This window comes from Salvelinus alpinus, chromosome 8 (genome assembly GCF_045679555.1).
Source record: "Salvelinus alpinus chromosome 8, SLU_Salpinus.1, whole genome shotgun sequence".
Lineage (NCBI taxonomy): Eukaryota > Metazoa > Chordata > Actinopteri > Salmoniformes > Salmonidae > Salvelinus > Salvelinus alpinus.
This window is the reverse complement of record NC_092093.1, coordinates 72683293-72702094: the sequence shown is the minus strand read 5'-3', so window position 1 is coordinate 72702094 and position 18802 is coordinate 72683293. Positions and strand designations below refer to the sequence as shown.

The window sequence follows — 18802 nt, the reverse complement described above, 5'->3', positions numbered from 1 at the left end:
CCTATTGCATTTAAAGTTTCCTTTTATTTTCCCAGCACTTGCAAATCCCATTTACATCCATCAATGTTAATAAGTATCGTAATTCACACCCTCACAAAGGCTTAAATCATCTGATTTGTTGTTCATATTTCTAATTAAAATCTATAAAATGAATAAACAGACTCATATACTGTACTAGACCTTAAGAAGTAAATTATATGATTCAATGTTCTCTATTGCAGGTACTTATTCATAAATAAAAGCTTATGGGAATTTACTACAGGCCAAGCACACAAGGGGCTTTAGCGGTTATGCTAAATGGGATAGGCTATTTGTATAGACCATTATGACAGACTAATAGTTAATGGTGATGGTAATGCTCTCGTACAGTCGCCCGCTATCGTGCTGCCAACTGTAAACCAGAGTTATATAATCAAGCAGATTTTTCAGTCCCCTTATTGTTGTGTTAATGATATTTATGACATATGAACTTACAGGCTGACCAGATTCACCATCCTCTCCTTTCTCTCCCGCAGAGCCATCAGTTCCCTAGGGAGAAGAGATATGAACATGTGAGATGGATCACCATGATCTAGGTAATGGTAATAGTGGGATCTTTACAGTTGAATTAGTTGTATAATGATGTAATACGTACAGCAACACCAGCCTCACCGGGTGGACCAGGGTCTCCAGGGAAACCAACCGGCCCCTGGAAGGTGAAGGAAAGGCAGGAGAACAAATAAAACACCAGTATAATATTATCAATAATATAGAAAATACTAGAATCTTCAACGTACGTGACCAAGGCCAACGCCATCTGGTTTATTTCTAATGGTTGTCATTAATCTGATGATGAGAGGTGGAGCTTTATGAATAGACCATATCAACTGTCAAAGGCACTTTGTGTAAACCTTGGCTCCCTGATGCTGCAGACGGTAATGTCAGCAAAGCACTCACCACAGTTCATTACCACATTCAAAAAGAAAGAAAAAGACAATCTGTCCTAATAAAAGGCTTTTTAGCTCTTAAAACTTGGCCTAAAATTAAATGAACCGCCCAGAAGCAATCAAGGCCCTTTCTTTTCATTCACAACTCCAAAGTATCTCATATAAACGTCTGTGGTTCTATCCCTGCGCAGGTCTCTTTTTGGGGTAGAGACTGAAGCTTACAGGGTTGCCTTTGGGTCCATCATCTCCAGGTGGTCCTTTGGCGCCAGCGGGTCCAGCAGCTCCGGGTGGTCCTGCCTCTCCCTTGTCTCCTCTCTCGCCTTTAGGCCCCTGTAGAGAACAACAGATACCATCAACACTCAGGAGGACCGAGCTGGAGCAGGAAGGTTCCCTGCTGAAGCATGGATACTGAGCAGCAGTAGTGTGTATGGTTAGATTGAGCTAGGTAAGTGGTTACTCTACAGTGAGCCATTATATTTCACATATTGCGGTCACTTTGTGGAGCAGAGGTGGTAGTTGTACAGGTAATGTTGTTTATATGTACTGTGTAAGGTATCTCTTGATGCGGCAGGTAGCCTAGTGGTTAGAGCGTTGGGCCAGTAACCAAAAGGTTGCTGGTTTGAATCCCCGAACTGACAAGGTAGAAATCTGTTGTTCTGCCCCTGAACAAGGCAGCTAACCCACTGTTCCCCGGTAGGCCATCATTGTAAATAAGAATTTGTTCTTAACTGACTTGCCTAGTTAAATAAAACGTAAAATGCTCACGGTGATGCTTCCTGACATCTGAGCTATTTAAGCATGTGTTACTACAGAGTACCAGCATATTTCACAGAATTCAGAGACTACAATAACAATTATAATAAGGAAAATAGTGATTCATATCTTGTTTCCATCCATGACTGGTCGGCATGACATGTTCTTTTCATGAGAACATTTCAAAAGCTCTACAGCAAAACCTATATCGAGGGCCATTTTCTGCATTAGTTCTGGGAACTCTTGAGATATATTGAGTTGGATTAATAAGCAAGGTTATTATCCATGCTACTCAGAGTTCACCTCTCCCCTGCTATTTCAGACTAGTCATCTTTTCGATCTGTTGTTGTGCTCACATCATGCTAATGAGGAATGGAGGTGACAACCCATCAATACACTATGATGGACTAACTCCGTAGCAATTACCAATCAAATCTTTAGAACTACCTCACAGGGTTAGGTAGGTGTCAACCAAAACACCTTTATGATAACATTCCGTAATGATTTTGGTCATGGTTCTGGAATGTACAGAGGATTCCATTGGAACTAAACTACCTCAGGGAAACAGCCATCTTGAAAGGTAGGCGTTGTGTACTCTATGTTTGCGATATTTAAATGTTTAGTAGCTCGGCGGAGTTCTGGTGTTAAGTTCTAGTAGCCATTGTTCCAGAGCTGAGACTGATGTGTTCATATGGCTGCAGTAATCATCTGTTAAGAGTCTGGGAAGTGATTCAGCTTGGCAGGGCTGTGTTACCATAGAGCGTTGGCCAGAAACACACTGAGAACGACGCTGTGACGCTGGCCCATCAGCAGCAACACAGGACCAGCAATTACTACCACTCACATTACTAAAAGGACTTTGCATGTCTACGTGTTGTTGGACAGTACGCCGTGTGTTTACGTGGGGTGTTATGAAGTAATACATAATCATAATCATTGTCCTGGTAATAGGGAAATACACAAACACATGATGCCTTGGATGATAGATAATTATGTGAATGTAGACGCAGACACACAGACACACTGAGACAGAGACTTACTCCAGTTCCGGGCTCTCCAGGGGTTCCTGGGTTGCCAGCTTCACCGTTTTCACCCTGCAAATGAAAACACCATGTTAGAATCTCTGCCAAGATAGACACCCTTATGAATACATTATCTACTAGATGACATTATCCACTTGTATCTAGATGACATTATACTGTTGTCAAAATAGACTCATAGGCTCTAAAACCCTATGAGTAGGCTAACAATGCATGTCATAGTGGGTGCTGAGTGTCATTAGGTTTTAGAATCTCTCCCGTGATATACATTAATAGACATTAATGATTACATTATCATGTTCTCAAAATACAGTGGATGTCAAAACACGGGGCTCTCAAACACGGCGCATAACAATATCATTTGTAGTGGTTGATGCTGAGTGTCATCCTGTTGAACTTCTGAGCTCCATTAACATAGGTGTGATAGCATTAAGGCTAGTCAGAGTGCTCTCTCAAAGTGATGGTAACCTTCCATGGATATGCTTCATATTCTGGAGTCGTCATTCCGTTGCATTAAGTATTGATGGTGCGGGCCGGCTGCCAGATGGCACTAAAATGGAGGAGTGGTGTTGGAACTGTTGTAAAATAGGCATTAATAGTGTCAGAGCACTAACTCAGACACAGGCTGCCATAGGCAATTAATGGAGTCCTGGAGATAACATTAGTGGACTGGGGAGAGGGGAGGGAAGGGGTAGGTGGAGGGACGTTGGCAGGATTTCCACCCCAGACACACACTCCGGACTGTCTTGTAACAGGCACACGCCCTCACCTTCTCACCCACGCCTCCCATGGCACCCACACCACCGGGAGGACCTTGTGCACCCTGACAGGAAACAGAAAAGAGGAGAGAAGAGTCAGCATTCATTACCTCAGGAGAGACAGATTTTCTCTGTTATCATATCTGTTTGGGTGACATTTGGTAATGTGACGATGAGTTATTGGAGATAAAAGATTGATGTGTGGTACGTACATCAGCTCCACTAGGACCCTGAGGACCTCTGGGACCAGGTGGACCGGGGGGACCCTGTAAAGAGACAACAGGAAGTGATAGGGTCAAAACAGGAAGTGAATTCAAGGGTGAAACGTATTTCTCATTTCGATAAAAGATTCAAATACATAGAAAATGATTTATTTGGAAAGTGATACAAATTGTTTTAATTATGATTATCTGCTCACCATCGGACCGACATCTCCGTTCTCACCCTTCTCTCCTGGAGGTCCAGGAAGACCCTGAAGCCAGACAGAAATAAACAAGCAAACTTTTCATTATTCTGGTTTAGCTTGAGGAAACATGCAGGTGTAATCGAAAAACTAAGCAAAACCTTCAAGAATAGTTTAATCAATTGATGCACTTTATAAATTGTACCAGATGTCTTTAATTTGGTTTATGATGATTACTTGGACAGAAATGAATTGGTGATGGCTGTATTGTAGCTTTTAGTTGTCCACTGAGGTAAACGGTATACTGTGAACAAAGAGTTAGCAGAGCCCATCGCTCTGTCAGTTTCCACAGCAAGGGAGTGATAGAAACCAGACTCCATTCAGTGTCTTAATTAATTAATCACAAATTAAACATTATGTCCAATCTCTCAGTTCTCTAAATCTACAGATAAAGTTGTGCCCCTCTCTCTGTCACAAAGAGACACCAGGGAGACATTTGTCCATGGTGACAGATACAAACTGCCATCAAGGAGAAATGACTCTTTTCACACTGTGTGCCTATGTGACCAATAGTGAGTTTATGGGAAACAAAATAAGGCGACAAGATTAAACAACACTGAATGTCAAGTATTTCTCTATGGCAAAATAGAGGTAATTTGTTCCTAACCAAAAACCCAGACATGGACCCCATCGTTCATTTCCTTGCATGTTAAGTGGACTATGTGGTTGAAGCGTCATATGTACGTTTGATCCCTGACATTTCAACTTTAATTGCTTTGGTCATTCCCGATTCAGTCTCCTCCACTATTCAAAGGCAGTGTGTCTCTGTCGTCACCATGAGGAGCGAAGACAAAGATCTCATTTTATCTGCTATTTACTCTCCGTTACAACAACCTATCTTCCTCAAATACCTACGCCCTAGGGAGGAAGCCGATGCTGAGACTGTGTGTGTGTCTGTGTGTCTGTGTGTGTAAATGTGTCCATGCGCGTGTCCGTGTGTGTGTGTCCGTGCATGTGCACGTCCGTGAGTGTGTGTGTCTCTGCATGCTGATTTGTCCCCCTGGAGTGGAAATCTCATCAGAACGGTGGTCTCCTGAGTCAGAGATCGTTAACAGGAACACTGATTATGCACCACAGAGTGGAAAGAGGAGAGTGTGTTCAATGGCCTACTGCCTATTGGAAGAGGTCAGTCCACGCAATTAATGAAATAGCCATGGAAGTGAATTACGCTCAATTAAAAGTTAATTGAATTGAATAGCCAGGAAGATTGAAACTTGAGACTAGCGGGTATAGTCTGTATAATTCCATCAAGACAATGACCTGGGTTTAATGAACAGCTAATTCATTTTGCTCATAAAGACAGTCACTGTACTGTACCACGGACTCCCTTACGTTGATGATTCCCTTACGTTGATGATTCCCTTACGATGATGATTCCCTTACGTTGATGATTCCCTTACGTTGATGATTCCCTTACGTTGATGATTTCCTTACGTTGATGATGCCCTTACGTTGATGATTCCCTTACGATGATGATTCCCTTACGTTGATGATTCCCTTACGTTGATGATTCCCTTACGTTGATGATTTCCTTACGTTGATGATGCCCTTACGTTGATGATTCCCTTACGATGATGATTCCCTTACGTTGATGATTCCCTTACGTTGATGATTCCCTTACGTTGATGATTCCCTTACGTTGATGATTCCCTTATGTTGATGATTCCCTTATGTTGATGATTTCCTACGTTGATGATTCCCTTACTTTGATGAGGTAGATAGAAACTCAGGAGAACACCTGACCATATCACTGCTTTACTATACACATCAACCACATTACCTTTATATTTAACACAAACCAACTTAGTATATATTTTTTCACATTTTACATAATATAAAACAATAGGAATCATCTCTATGCTCTTTAGTTACTGAAACATCTAGTGTGGGGAAACTAAACCAAACTATACAAAACTGATCATTTACCTCTGGCATTTCATTACAAACAGACTGTCAGTCAGAAGACAGTGCATTGTCTTCTGACATCTGTGCTGACCCAGAGTCCCATTTGTTGGCAACTGGCCCTTTAATCCACCTATATTAAAATACCACCATTCAAGACCAAATAGAAATCCTTTTGTATTGAAATGCTTTGTGAGGTCAGAGCACTCGGATCAACCCTACTCATTAGCCAGAGTGTCCATTGTGCGCTCTGAATGCTCTGAGGGCAAAACGCTCTGAATTTACGAACAGACAATCTGACAATGCTCTGAATTTACGAACAACCCAGAGTGCACTCTGACACTCCAGACTGAATTTATGAATGCACCCTAAGACTCACAGAGAGAATGGATGCATCAAATAGTTTGCATCAATACCAGTGGGATCCATGGTTAAGTATGTGTGTGTGTGTGTGTGTGTGTGTGTGTGTGTGTGTGTGTGTGTGTGTGTGTGTGTGTGTGTGTGTGTGTGTGTGTGTGTGTGTGTGTGTGTGTGTGTGTGTGTGTGTGTGTGTGTGTGTGTGTGTGTGTGTGTGTGTGTGTGTGTGTGTGATTGAAGGTGTGTGTGTGTTTCAGGGGGGTTACTTTGTGCAAAGCCTATACAATATGTGTTTGTGCGTGAACGTTTGTCCCTGGAGTACAGGTGATGCTAGTGTTTCAGGGTGTGTTTGGGGTTCCCCACCCACCTGCAGACCAATGGGACCAGGGGGCCCGGGGAAACCTCTGGATCCTTCGTCTCCCTTCTGTCCGAACATCCCCTGCTGACCCCTGGGACCGGGCTCTCCATCACCTCCCTGAGGACACAGTAACCATGTTAACACACCGACGGAGCAAAGCAATACACTGGATGTACAGCATGTAGCTAACAGCACAGTACAGCAATACACTGGATGTATGTAGCTAACAGCACAGCTAAACCGACTGCAAAGGAATTTGAATGAAGATAGCATGTATACTGTAGCTGAGTGTCTCCCCAAGCTGGGTCCAAGGCTGGACAGAGACAGAGATACTCACTGCAGGTCCTGGGTTACCGATGGGACCCTGGAGACCAGCTGGCCCAGGAGGACCCTGTTCACCCTTGTCTGCTTTGCTTCCCTTCTGACCTGGCTCTCCAACCTCTCCCTGGGACACACAGGACACACATCACACACAGGATACACACACATAGGACACACGCATCACACAGGAGGACACACGTCCCTTGTATCTGACATTTCTACAATAACATCTACTTTGAAATGCCAACCTTGTACAGAAAATCTAAACACTTACAAAACAAACTGTCAGAGCATTGGCAAATGAGTTAATTACCTACAGTCAAAATCACTAGAGCAAAGATGCAGAAATCAGTCGAAATTTGGATTCAATTTGTGTGTGGGAAGGATACATGCGATTTTAAATACAAATGATAGATGGTGTTGGAGATTAGTGGACAAGTCCATTTAAAGCTCTACTGTGACATATGTTTGGCAGCTCAATAGATGGGCTGGATCGTAACCTTCTGGGAAGAAATTATAGCTGCAGATAAAACAGAGACAGTTCTTCCCTTTTATATCTCTTCTAATTACATTTAGTTTGATGATTGGTTATGATGATGGATACGCAGCCAGAGAGAGAGAGAGAGAGAAAGAAAGAAAGAAGAGAGAGAAAGAAAGAAGAGAGAGAGAGAAGGAGAGAGAGAGAGAGTAGAGAAACAGATAAAGAGAGAGAAAGTAGAGAGACAGAAAAAGAGTACAGAGCGAGAGAGAGAGAGAAAAAGACAGAGAGTAGAGATGTATTTACAGTGCAGATGGTCCGTGTATGATTCATGTGAAACCGCTGATGAAGATTGATAAGCGATCTGTTTTACTCAAAACATTTGGCCCAGATTTAGGGTAAATAGTGAGGGCGAGAGAGAGAGAGAGTCGATAGAAAAAGTAGAGAGAAAGAGAGAGAGAGAGAGTTGATAGAAAAAGTAGAGAGAGAGCGAGAGAGAGCGGTCCTTGGAGAGGTCCTGGGTCTGGTCTGGACTGGACTGGGCCAAACCAGATGGGGAGGGTAGGGTACTAACCTTGTCACCGTCCTCTCCGGGTGGACCCTGAGGTCCGGCGGGGCCAGGCAGACCCACTGGACCTTGGACTCCGTCCCGACCAGCTGGTCCTTGGGGACCTTTCTCACCAGGCCCTCCCTTCTCTCCAGCAGGTCCTGGGGGCCCCTGAGGACCAGTTCTACCAGATAAACCGATAGGGCCGGCAGGTCCAGCAGCACCTCTCTCACCAGGGGAGCCCTGCGAGAGCATGGGGTTGAACACACTTTAAAGAGAGAGATCGAGGGAAGATGCTCATTCAGAGTTCAGAGTTCATGTGGGGGTGAAATCATACATAATATGATTCATTAAATCATTCCATCTACATTACAAAGCAATAATGAATCACAGGATTCTCCATTAGGAATATGTGTCTAAGAACTACACTGGTCCAACGTTAATGGGTTCTACTTGGAAAATATAATGTTATTTTCTCACAAGTACTCTATTATCCATTTAGTATAAAATACAAGAGATACTCCTCGAAAGCAAAAACAACAACATAACCCAGGTTATTTCAGGAGGGGTGTTCGCTATTAGCCACTTACAGCCATTGCTCTTCTTGTTTTGGAACCATTACCATTAGCTAGCCTCTCCTCTCGGAGCAGAACAGAGCAGCAGGGCTCAGACAGGAGACATTATCAGAGATGAGAAAGGAAGGGAGGGAGGGAGGAAGGGAGCAGGCTTGCAGGCAGTCTTAATCTAGCCCAGAGGAGTGATCTGACTACTGAGTGCGGGACTGACTCCAGAGGTCTTCAGGGCTCTTCTCTTCACATGCTGCCTCTGCCTGGCACATAGAAACCTAATGTTTCTACAGGGAGGTAGGCTGTTGGTGTCGTCTGGAGCTCAGCTAGTGTTAATGGATAGGGTTGTGTCCCAACAACACTAATGACTTGGGGTGTGTCCCTATACCCTTAAATACCTTGTATTTCTTGTCTCCATTCCTTAGTTTATTATTAAAAGGGGAGAAGTATGGATAGCCTGTGCATCTATTAGATTGTTGATACCTTCAATGTCCTCTCAAATCAGGTTATGAAGGGAAGGAAACAAGGAGAGAGTTGTAGACTGCTGTAGAGAGTTGGGACACATCCTATGTAGCTCAGCGGTGGCACTATGGTGGCAGGTTGGGAAGGTGAGGGATGTGTTGTAGAGTGTTGGGACACATCCTGTCTGACTGGCTGTGTGTAGCTCAGTGGCGGCAGTGGCAGGTTGGCACGGAGATGGAGGTATTTCAGATAATTGGGACACATCCTATCTGACTGGCTGTCTAGCTCAGCAGTGGCAGTCCATGGCAGGCCGGGAGATGTTGTAGAGTGTTAGGACACACCCCATGTGTGTCTGGCAGTGGCAGGTTGTGAGGTCTCCTCTGAATCGTGACACATGGCATGTGGTGGGAATGTCTGTGCGGTCAGACAACGTGATGAGTCAGTATAGAATGGACACGGTAGGCTACCCGCAACACGCTCCCATTCACCTCACAGGCCGGGAGCAGAGTAGAGCGGATTGGATTGGATTGCAGACGGGCTGGCAGCAAACAACCACAATCTCAATTCTACTTCCCGCATGACCACTCACATGATGAATTTCTAGCTGGTGTGTGGTGTGTGGAGCTAAGAGATTGCAAAGTCACACAAACACTTGCTTCCAGAAGAAGGCTATGCATTGGAATCATTGCAATATAGCAATATGTTATTTTGAATTAAGTTCATATTAGTATGCAAATCATATTTTTCTCACAATGCCAAATTCAGACACCTCACATGTCCTGTCTAAACGTTCAGCCCGCTGTCAAGCCATTTAAATAGCAATTACACTTGGACAATACTCATCAGGTGCTCTAGAGAGAGACATCTGAATATTGACATTTTAGTCCTAAAAAGTTTTGAAGACACTCCAACTTTGAGTCTGTCACCTTAAACCAACCAAGCACCTATGTCAAGATGTCAAGAGAAAGCAATTACAAAACCGGAATCTAAAAGTTATCATTGGAAATGTGTGGGATCCTGTTGTCTGTTCTTCAAAGGAATCAAACTGCCATCTACTGTTGGGAGTCATTATTGCAGGATCATATAGAACGCTGCATTATAGAAAAGCCTAGATAGGATCAAGGATCTGCAATGCATCCTGTTGTGTGACAAGCTGAATATTGATCCTAGACTAATATCTGCCTCCGATATAACCAAAACAATATGATAAGAACAGCTAAGCTAACGCACTGTGTTGCAGTTCTATCACTGACAGTGGTAGGGGGAATATCCCCCCAATAACCCTGTTATCTGAAGACCCCCTGAAACTTGAACAACATCCCCTTCACATTAACAACAGACAGGCAGGTAGGTGATAGTAGGTGACAGGGAGATACTTACCACGGGGCCAGAGGGTCCCTGAGGTCCTTCTCCTCCCTTCAAACCAGCTGGACCCTGGAAGGAAGGTGAAGAAGAGAGATGGATGGTTAGAGAGATGTGTCAAAAGAAGCACACAGCCTGAAAGACAGGGTTTGAGGTCCCCATAAGTCAGTCAGTCTGTCAGTCTGCCAGTCAGTCTGTCAGTCTGTCAGTATTGAATGGTATTGCTCCTGTCCAAGACAGAGATTGGAGGGATACTGTGAAGTGACACCTTGGGGAGTCAGTCACCATTGAGTCAGTCACCATTGATCTGAATGGGAGAAAAGGTAGGTATTTATTAAGCCATATTTCCCCCTCAGGCACTTTCCCATCAAAAGCGCAGTAAAACATAACTGCTGAAATAAACATCTGTGTGTGCGTGTATGTGTGTGTACACTCCAGTGTGTGTGTGTGTGTATGTGTGACTGGCTCCCTAACAGCCCTGCAGCACACATGGTGGTATTAGTAATGAGTCTTGGGGTGTTGCAGTGAGAGAGTAAATTACACCACTAGAAAACAATCAGGGGTAGCTGCTTGCCTGCTGAGACTGACCTTGACTTAGTCTGGAACAATGGCCCTATACCGCCTTTCATTCCCCCAGCCTAATCGCTAACGCTCCTCCTTTAATAATTCATTTAGTAAATAATGCATACAACAAAACAAATAACTTTCCCCCCAAATGTGGTTGCAGAAGAAAACGCTCCCAGTAGCTGGGTGCATCCTAAATGATACCTCATTCCACATTTAGTGCACTACTTTTAACTAGGGCCTATAGGGAAAAGGGTGCCATTTGGGATGTAACCGACGTCTTTGGGTTGAATCAGGGGTTTTGTAAAGTGACCCAGAGCTCAAGTAAACTACATCTCTCCTCTGCTACTTTAGCAGAGGTTAAAACTGAGTGCTCGGTTGGTGTGAGGCATATTCAGGGGGATGTAGATCTGTTCATTTGTAACACGTCTCTTTGAGTTTCCCTGCCGTGGTGGCTTGGTGACATCCCCCTCTAGTGTATAGGCGCTGGTTCATTTGTCAGGGGTGGTGGGTGGAGAGGGGGTGGTCCGTCATTCTCTGTCAGTGAATATAGAGGGAACCTGTAACGGACGGAGTCGTGTTGCAGCTGATGTGTTTCTTACCGACGTGCCGGGAAGACCTCTCTCTCCTGGGAATCCTCGTAGACCAGCGGGACCGTCTTTACCTGAGGCTCCTTGGGGACCGGGGTCTCCCTACAGACACACAGCAGAGGACAGAGTGAGAAGGATCCAGTTGCACCGTGTTATATGCTACCCTCAATTTCCCTCTTTTTAATCTCATTTCTACCCTGTTCATTTCACTCCCATGCTATAGCTAATGTTATCCGGTGAAAAGAAGAGTCAGACTCAAACTAAACGTTGTATTCTGACATTTCCCTTTGACATCAGGATGACAGAAGGACTTTTCTGGATGCCGTCATTACCGTACTTCAAACGTTGTTCTAAGTCGGTATTTGAGCTGATGCATTAGTTATCACAGAACCTTCATCTTATTCTGATAATGAACTACGCTATGAACATCAAAAAGCTCAGGTCTCCTGAATAATGGTTGCCCCATTCTGCATCCCTTCAAATGCAAAACTGATTGAAAACAATTAGCCGAGAGCTATAATAACGCAGCCCTAGAGGACAACAAGCTGAGGGACAGTAAACATAAACAACAACAAACGCAGCCAACAACAGCAGCAGTCATATCAGGCTGCTGGGCTGTGTCCACGGGTTACAATTATAAGTCCCCTCTGCTATCCCCATGACAGACCAATCAGAGCCATTACAATGAGACAGCATAAATGGGTAGTAGCATGATGGGCAGTGGTCTCGTTTTTTGGACTGTTTTTGTATTGTTGGGCTGAAGTTGGTTTATCTGCTAGCTGGGGGAGAGAGAGATAGAGAGAGAGAGAGAGAGAGAGAGAGAGAGAGAGGTGGCTCGCTAAGGTTTAAGAGGATTTAACCTCCTCTGCCAAGCCCTCTCCCTCCCAAGCCCTCCCTCCCTCTGGAGTGTCCCAGCAGTATTACTGATGCGTCGGACCTGGTGGTGCTGGGAAGCTATAGAGCCTGAGTGGCAGGAGGGTTGGAGTTAGCCGATGGAGTTGATTAAACTGTCTCCTTCGGGGGAGGAGGTTAAATGAAAGAAGGAGACAGAGGGGCTGGCTGGGTGGCCTTGGGACTATCTGGGGGTACATTCCAAATGGTATCCTATTCCCTTTCTAGTGCACTACTCTTTTCCGAAGCCCTGATCAAAAGTAGTACACAGTACATAGGGAAAAGTGTGCCATTTGGGATGTACCCTGGGAGTTAAGGCTCTGTTTTGAATAAGCCCATCCCTCCCCCAATATGACTCCTGTTTAGATCCTTAGTGGACACTGTATTGCCCATTGGGATGCATGGGAATTCAACCCCTCCACAACCCTCTGCTGACTTCACCAGGTGCCTGACAAAACAGTACTTTCCCATATACATCCTGGACCAAAAAAATGTGTTCAGTGGAGATTCTTCGTTGAGCATGTTTTAGTCCAGGACTAGGCATAATCTGGGTCCAGGAAAACATGTTAAATAGGTGCTGGTCAGAGCACTAGAGTTAACAACTGTTGGGCTGTCGAGTTATGAGTTTACTCCAGTGAGGTGGGTCTTTAGGGGCGCGTACCTTGGCTCCCTCTTTGCCAGCAGAGCCAGGAAGACCCTGCTCTCCGGGTGGACCTGGGGGTCCAGGGTGGCCTCTCTCACCGATGGGACCGGTCTCTCCTGTGGGACCCTGTTAGGAATTGAAGAAAACAAATATGTTGTGGGCTTATGGGTAGAGGCATGAGACAAACTCTGCATGAGACAAACTCTACCATAACAGATCCTTGGATAATTCAATTATGTCACAGACTACTAAGATACTGTATCACATTTGGTAGTGGATGAGATGAGATGTTTAATGTCTAAGGATGTTCTTCGTACATTTAGTTCCATGATAGTTCCTTACCTGAGGACCAACAACTCCTCCTGGGCCGGGTGGACCTGTCTTTCCTTGGAATCCCTGTGGACACGAACAACATATCAATCACATTGAAAAGTCTTCCAAACCAACTGGATCTCAATCAATGTATTCACGTCCTCCAATCTTGCTATTGATGTCATCCTTCCACAAATTATGATTTGAGTCGATGGACATAGTGGAGTCAGTGTTGTCAGTGTACCAATCGAAAAGGCAACCACTGAAAGTATTATGTTGACGAGTGTTAGTGGATGATGATGGTGTGTTCAAGACAACTGGGAACTCAGGGAAAAACAAGCTCCGACTGGGGAAAATCGTGACGTCAGTGATCATCAGGTCGGAGAAGTCGGAGCTCTAGGATGATGCCTGAGTTTCCGACGCGTAAATTCGAGTTGGATGACCATGTAAGATTTGTCCCAGTCGGAGCTCATTCCCAGTTGTCTTGAATGCACCATGTCTCTTTGTAATGGATCCTAAAGTAGAGGCACTCTATGGTTGCATTCGACTGGTTCATTACTGTGTGCATGGTACATGAAAACACATGAATTATGGAAATATACAATGATATAGTTTATGTTGTGCCCCATTTGTTTATTGTTTTGTATTTGTTTATTTCCATGTTCTCATGTTTAGGATGTAACTTTAGATGGCCATGTAAATAAATGCTACCTTTAGTAGTATATATTTATCATAGAGATGTATTCCACTGACTTACCACCTCACCACCAAGTGGCAAGATAAAGTATCACATGACCACAAGGTCAAAGGTCAAAGGTGATGACCTTTCACCCAGGGATCATTGCTGCAATAACAAGGTTAGGTGGCAGAAGAGAAGAAAGCAGACTAAACACAGACACCAGGAAGCAGTTACACATAATAAACCTAATCCTGGAATAAAAAGCTATTTCAATAGAGATTCTCCATCGAGCATGTTTATTACCGGCTAAGAAAGTATTATTCTCAAGATACAGGACAATACCAATGAGATCACCAACTCCTGTCACAGTAAGGATTTCATCTGAGTCTCCAAAAAGGAGATATATCTTAAACTATGATCTCAATAACGTGGACTTGATGCTAATCGGTCAGACATCAAGCACAGTAATGGAGTCAGGTGTGAAATCCATCAGCTGTCTTTTTCATTCCGATCAGATGAAAGACGGTGTGAAAAACTTCATCGATTTCCCTCGAATGAAGCAAGTTCTACATGAATGCATCTGTTGTTGCATTCATGCCTATGATGCCAACTCCAGACATCACAGACTGACTGAGTGGACACTGTAAAAGCAGATTCAATGAGCTACATGAAACAACCTACAGACATCAAACATAAAAGGGAGGAAGGGACTCGAGGGAGATACATTGATTACGCCACACAAAAATGCAACAAAGAATCACAGATAGCTGACGCCAGTCATGTCACTTTTAATGTATATTGGAGGAGCTACACTTGTTCTGGGAATAGAAACGTGCTGTAGTCTAGCCAGTGGTATTCTATTGTTAGGATATTTTTTGTGCAAAACCTTTTCAGCTGTAGCTCATTCATAAGTCAAATGTTTGATGACTTCTCATGGACTCATTATCTTGTGGCAGAGTGATTCATGATTGGGTATTGTTTGGAAAAGATTCAGACAGCTTTTTTACAACCTGGCCTGAATAAGAGATCTTTATATGCACTGAACGCTTCGTCAGACTCTGCTATGCTGTGTGGATGGATCCGTGCCCACTGCCTAGGGCCTAGAACATTTTATTACTATGATCAATTCTGCTATTGGCCGCTCCCTCAGCCTGTTTACCAGGTAATAAATCCAGTGGTGTAAACATCTTAATGAAGATACTTATCGATGTCATTTCAAGAGGAGCCAGAGGGGGGGGGGGGGGGGGGGATTGCAGTCCCCCAGCTAATGTGTCACTTAGAAGGGGAACAAATGGAGAAGAAAACTTGAACGATCGGGGATGCTCCCTGCTCCGTGGAGCTTTTAGCATCTTTTAGTGCCCTGTGAGGATAATCGGATTGAGGAGGGATGAATGCAGATCTTGCTGAATAAACTCACTAAAACTGGTAGGATATGCAGAGCGATGAGGCTTAGTGCATTATTCCTGCTGGGTTTATCATGCTAGGGTAATTCCTTCCTGTGTTCCATGCTGATATTATCTCATGTTTGCTAAAATACAGATTCAGTCTATTCAACTGTAACTTAGTCCATTTAAGGCCTGCAACACAGATGAGTGATCAGATAGACTGGCTGTCTGGCGGTATTTACCATTTCCCCCAACGACCTGGGAAGATAGACAGACTAGACCCTCTGGCTGCATTTAGACAGCCTTGTGTCTGAGTGTGTGTCAGGGACTCAGGGGTAGTCTAGTCTCTGAGCTCAGGATATGTTTCACTCCATCAGATACAGTATGTCTGTCTCTCTCTTCAACATTACATAAAGACATCCTACTGAAGGCTCTGGCCCAGAGAGAGACAGAGAAAGGTACAGAGAGAAAGAGAGAGACAGAGAGACAGCGACAAAGAAAGAGAGAGAGAGAGAGACAGAGAGACAAAGAGAGGGAGAGAGAGAGAGAAAGAGAGAGACAGAGAGAGACAGAGAGAAAGAGAGAGAGACAGATACAGAGAGAGAGAGACACACAGAGGGAGACACAGAGAGAGAGAGAGACAGAGTGACAGAGAGACACAGAGAGACAGACAGAGACACAGAGAGACAGAGAGAGACAGAGAGACACAGAGAGACAGAAAGAGAGAGAGACAGGGAGAGAGAGAAAGAGAAAGAGAGAGAGAGAGAGACAGGGAGAGAGAGAAAGAGAAAGAGAGAGAGAGAGAGACAGGGAGAGAGAGAGAACCAGACCAGGGAGATTCAGTTCAAGTCACTCTCTCTCTCACTAAATATATCAGGTAAATCAGAGAAGAAGGCCTGTCTGTGTGTCTAAGACAAGAGTGAGCTGTCCAACACTCGGGCTTCTTGGTGCTATAAAAGCATGCAGACTTGAGGAGACAAATCCGTCCAGGTGTGAAAAATTAGACTATTCGGAGTGTTTCCCACCCCGAGAGAGCAGGGGCAGTCTTATGTTTCCACACCTGGCAGGAATTGTCTGTCCAAGCCGACTGGCCCGGTGTGCCCAGGTGTGTGACAGCTCTAACGAGGGGCGCGGTCAGGAACACTCACCGTCTCTCCTCGCTGACCAGGGTGGCCGGGCAGCCCATCCTTTCCAGGTGGTCCCTAGGAATGACACAGAGAACGTAGACTCTATCAATGACAACTACACGAACAAGGGGGAAACCTTGCGCACATCTAACGGTAGATTCTCATAGTAATTGTGGTAGATTGACCAAAAGTAATCTGTTTTATTGTTCAATGACAAATACATGGACATATATCAGAGTGGAAGTCTTTTTAAACTATAAGAAGACACCTGCCTTCCTACAAAATAATGGCCTGCAAAGAGGAAACAGAACTATCGGCAAAGGTTAAATCAAACTCTAATCAATAGGAGGAAATGAACACTTGTCTTCTGGCTATAGGATGTTGAAAAACAGGGTTCTGCTTCAATAACAGTAATGATTACTACACCCAATCAGTGATACAGCCAAATACATAGCCCACACTATTGCATTCCAAATTGCTTTCCTTTAATTACCGCAGTGGGCTAAATCAGGGTCACACAGAGTGATTCTTGGTAGTCTTAAACAAATCTACTTTGAAGCAAAAGTATACACCTCACACACATGGTTATGGGCTTAAAGAAAGAAGACACCTGTACCATGTCAGAGTTGAAATATATTAAATGTTGAGTGTGCATCCCAGTATTACACTTTATATACAACAGAAGACTGAAATATAACAAACCTGTTTGTCATACTGTACAAACACTAGATTTTCTACATTTAAAAAATAATAATGTTTATCAATTATGAAATTCTAAAAACTAGAAATAACAATCCATGTGTGAGGTCACTTGGTCAGTTGACTGCAGGAGAGGGTCACCTCAGAAATATGACTATGGTGCTGGTGAGAGGATACTTACAGGGGGGCCCTTTGGTCCTGAGAACCCGACGGGGCCCTGGGGTCCTTGAGGTCCCTGGAATAAACAGAACGGTAATCAGACAATGGAAGAGTGAAGACAGTCTTTGAGTCTCAGCAATGAGACACACCCATTGTAGTGGGGCAGAACATCTGCCCGGACAACCATAAGTTCTGTTAGCCTCAGAGACGATACAGCTGCCTGATGTGGCTGAGTGGGCATGGCTTGGTGTGCTTTGGTGTGGTTGGGTGTGGCTGGTTGGGTGTGGTTGTGTGGCTGGCCGTGAGTGACGAGAGAGGGACAGATATGTAGATAAATAGAGAGAGAGAGGGACAGAGATATGTAGATAAATAGAGAGAGAGAGGGATAGAGATATGTAGATAAATAGAGAGAGAGAGGGATAGAGATATGTAGATAAATAGAGAGAGAGAGGGATAGAGATATGTAGATAAATAGAGAGAGAGAGGGACAGATATGTAGATAAATAGAGAGAGAGAGGGACAGATATGTAGATAAATAGAGAGAGAGAGGGACAGATATGTAGATAAATAGAGAGAGAGAGGGATAGAGATATGGAACAACTACAGCAAAACCACGAAAAAAAGAGTACCCAGATTGGCCCTTGCCTCCAACAGTGACCACCTAGCGATCATTAATCAATAAATGCTTCCTTTCTTCCTGTGGTTATCACCACCAGTCCAGGTCAGGCCTCCCACTCTTTACTCCAACCCCACCACTATGTCAGACAGGCAGTCATCATTAACTGCTTAACTGCTTCTTACTCCAAGCCATTTCCCATTTCATTGTCCATGGGTCAGCCCCATACCCCGGCCCATAACCCCTCCCCGTCGGAAGCAGTGGCTGATGGGACTTACTCTCTCGCCAGGCGGGCCAGGTGGACCATCATTGCCCGCCGTGCCCTGCAAAACACAACAGACAGAAAATCAGCATCAGATGTTCTACTGCTACCAGACAACACAGTGATCACACATCATGCATAGAGGTATTAGCAGTTACACAGCTACATGTGGATTACCAATGTCATTACCCCTATGGTGTAAGGTCTTTCTATGAGTTGTCAAGTGGGACTTGTCTTTGAGACCTCTTTGCTGAGGAATGTGATTGTTTTTCTTGAGTGTGTTGTTTTGTAATCTTACATATTTATATTATGTGGTATTTGTAATGTGTGTATTTGCAGGAAAAGGGACATTGGTCTCAATGGGACTCCCTGCTAAAATAAAGGTGAAATAAAAAATGGAATAAGAAAAGATGGAGAGGGTAGTTACCTTAGGGCCTGGCTTGCCTGTAGGACCTCTAGCACCCCGACCCCCTCGTGGACCCTGGGAGACCGGAGATGACAGACACACAGCTCAGAACACAGACTGATCCAAGATCAGGTAAGACTATACAGCCCAGTCCAGTACAGTACCGCAGTCTCATA

General features: G+C 44.3%; 1 protein-coding gene across 6 annotated transcripts in view; it reads right to left on the bottom strand.

Annotated features, from left to right (window-relative positions):
• Positions 1 to 18802, bottom strand: part of col11a1a (collagen, type XI, alpha 1a) — an 86648-nt gene that overhangs the window by 13485 nt on the left and 54361 nt on the right. For all 6 annotated transcript variants that reach the window (XM_071414982.1, XM_071414980.1, XM_071414981.1 and 3 more), the window contains 18 exons: positions 18648 to 18701; positions 18237 to 18281; positions 17365 to 17418; positions 16506 to 16559; positions 13324 to 13377; positions 13000 to 13107; positions 11460 to 11549; positions 10312 to 10365; positions 7931 to 8146; positions 6895 to 7002; positions 6567 to 6674; positions 3896 to 3949; positions 3690 to 3743; positions 3489 to 3542; positions 2720 to 2773; positions 1149 to 1256; positions 635 to 688; positions 475 to 528 (listed from right to left, as the gene is read on the bottom strand). In XM_071414982.1, coding sequence (XP_071271083.1) covers positions 475 to 528; positions 635 to 688; positions 1149 to 1256; positions 2720 to 2773; positions 3489 to 3542; positions 3690 to 3743; positions 3896 to 3949; positions 6567 to 6674; positions 6895 to 7002; positions 7931 to 8146; positions 10312 to 10365; positions 11460 to 11549; positions 13000 to 13107; positions 13324 to 13377; positions 16506 to 16559; positions 17365 to 17418; positions 18237 to 18281; positions 18648 to 18701 — 1377 coding nt within the window. The remainder of the gene's footprint in view (positions 1 to 474; positions 529 to 634; positions 689 to 1148; positions 1257 to 2719; positions 2774 to 3488; positions 3543 to 3689; positions 3744 to 3895; positions 3950 to 6566; positions 6675 to 6894; positions 7003 to 7930; positions 8147 to 10311; positions 10366 to 11459; positions 11550 to 12999; positions 13108 to 13323; positions 13378 to 16505; positions 16560 to 17364; positions 17419 to 18236; positions 18282 to 18647; positions 18702 to 18802) is intronic.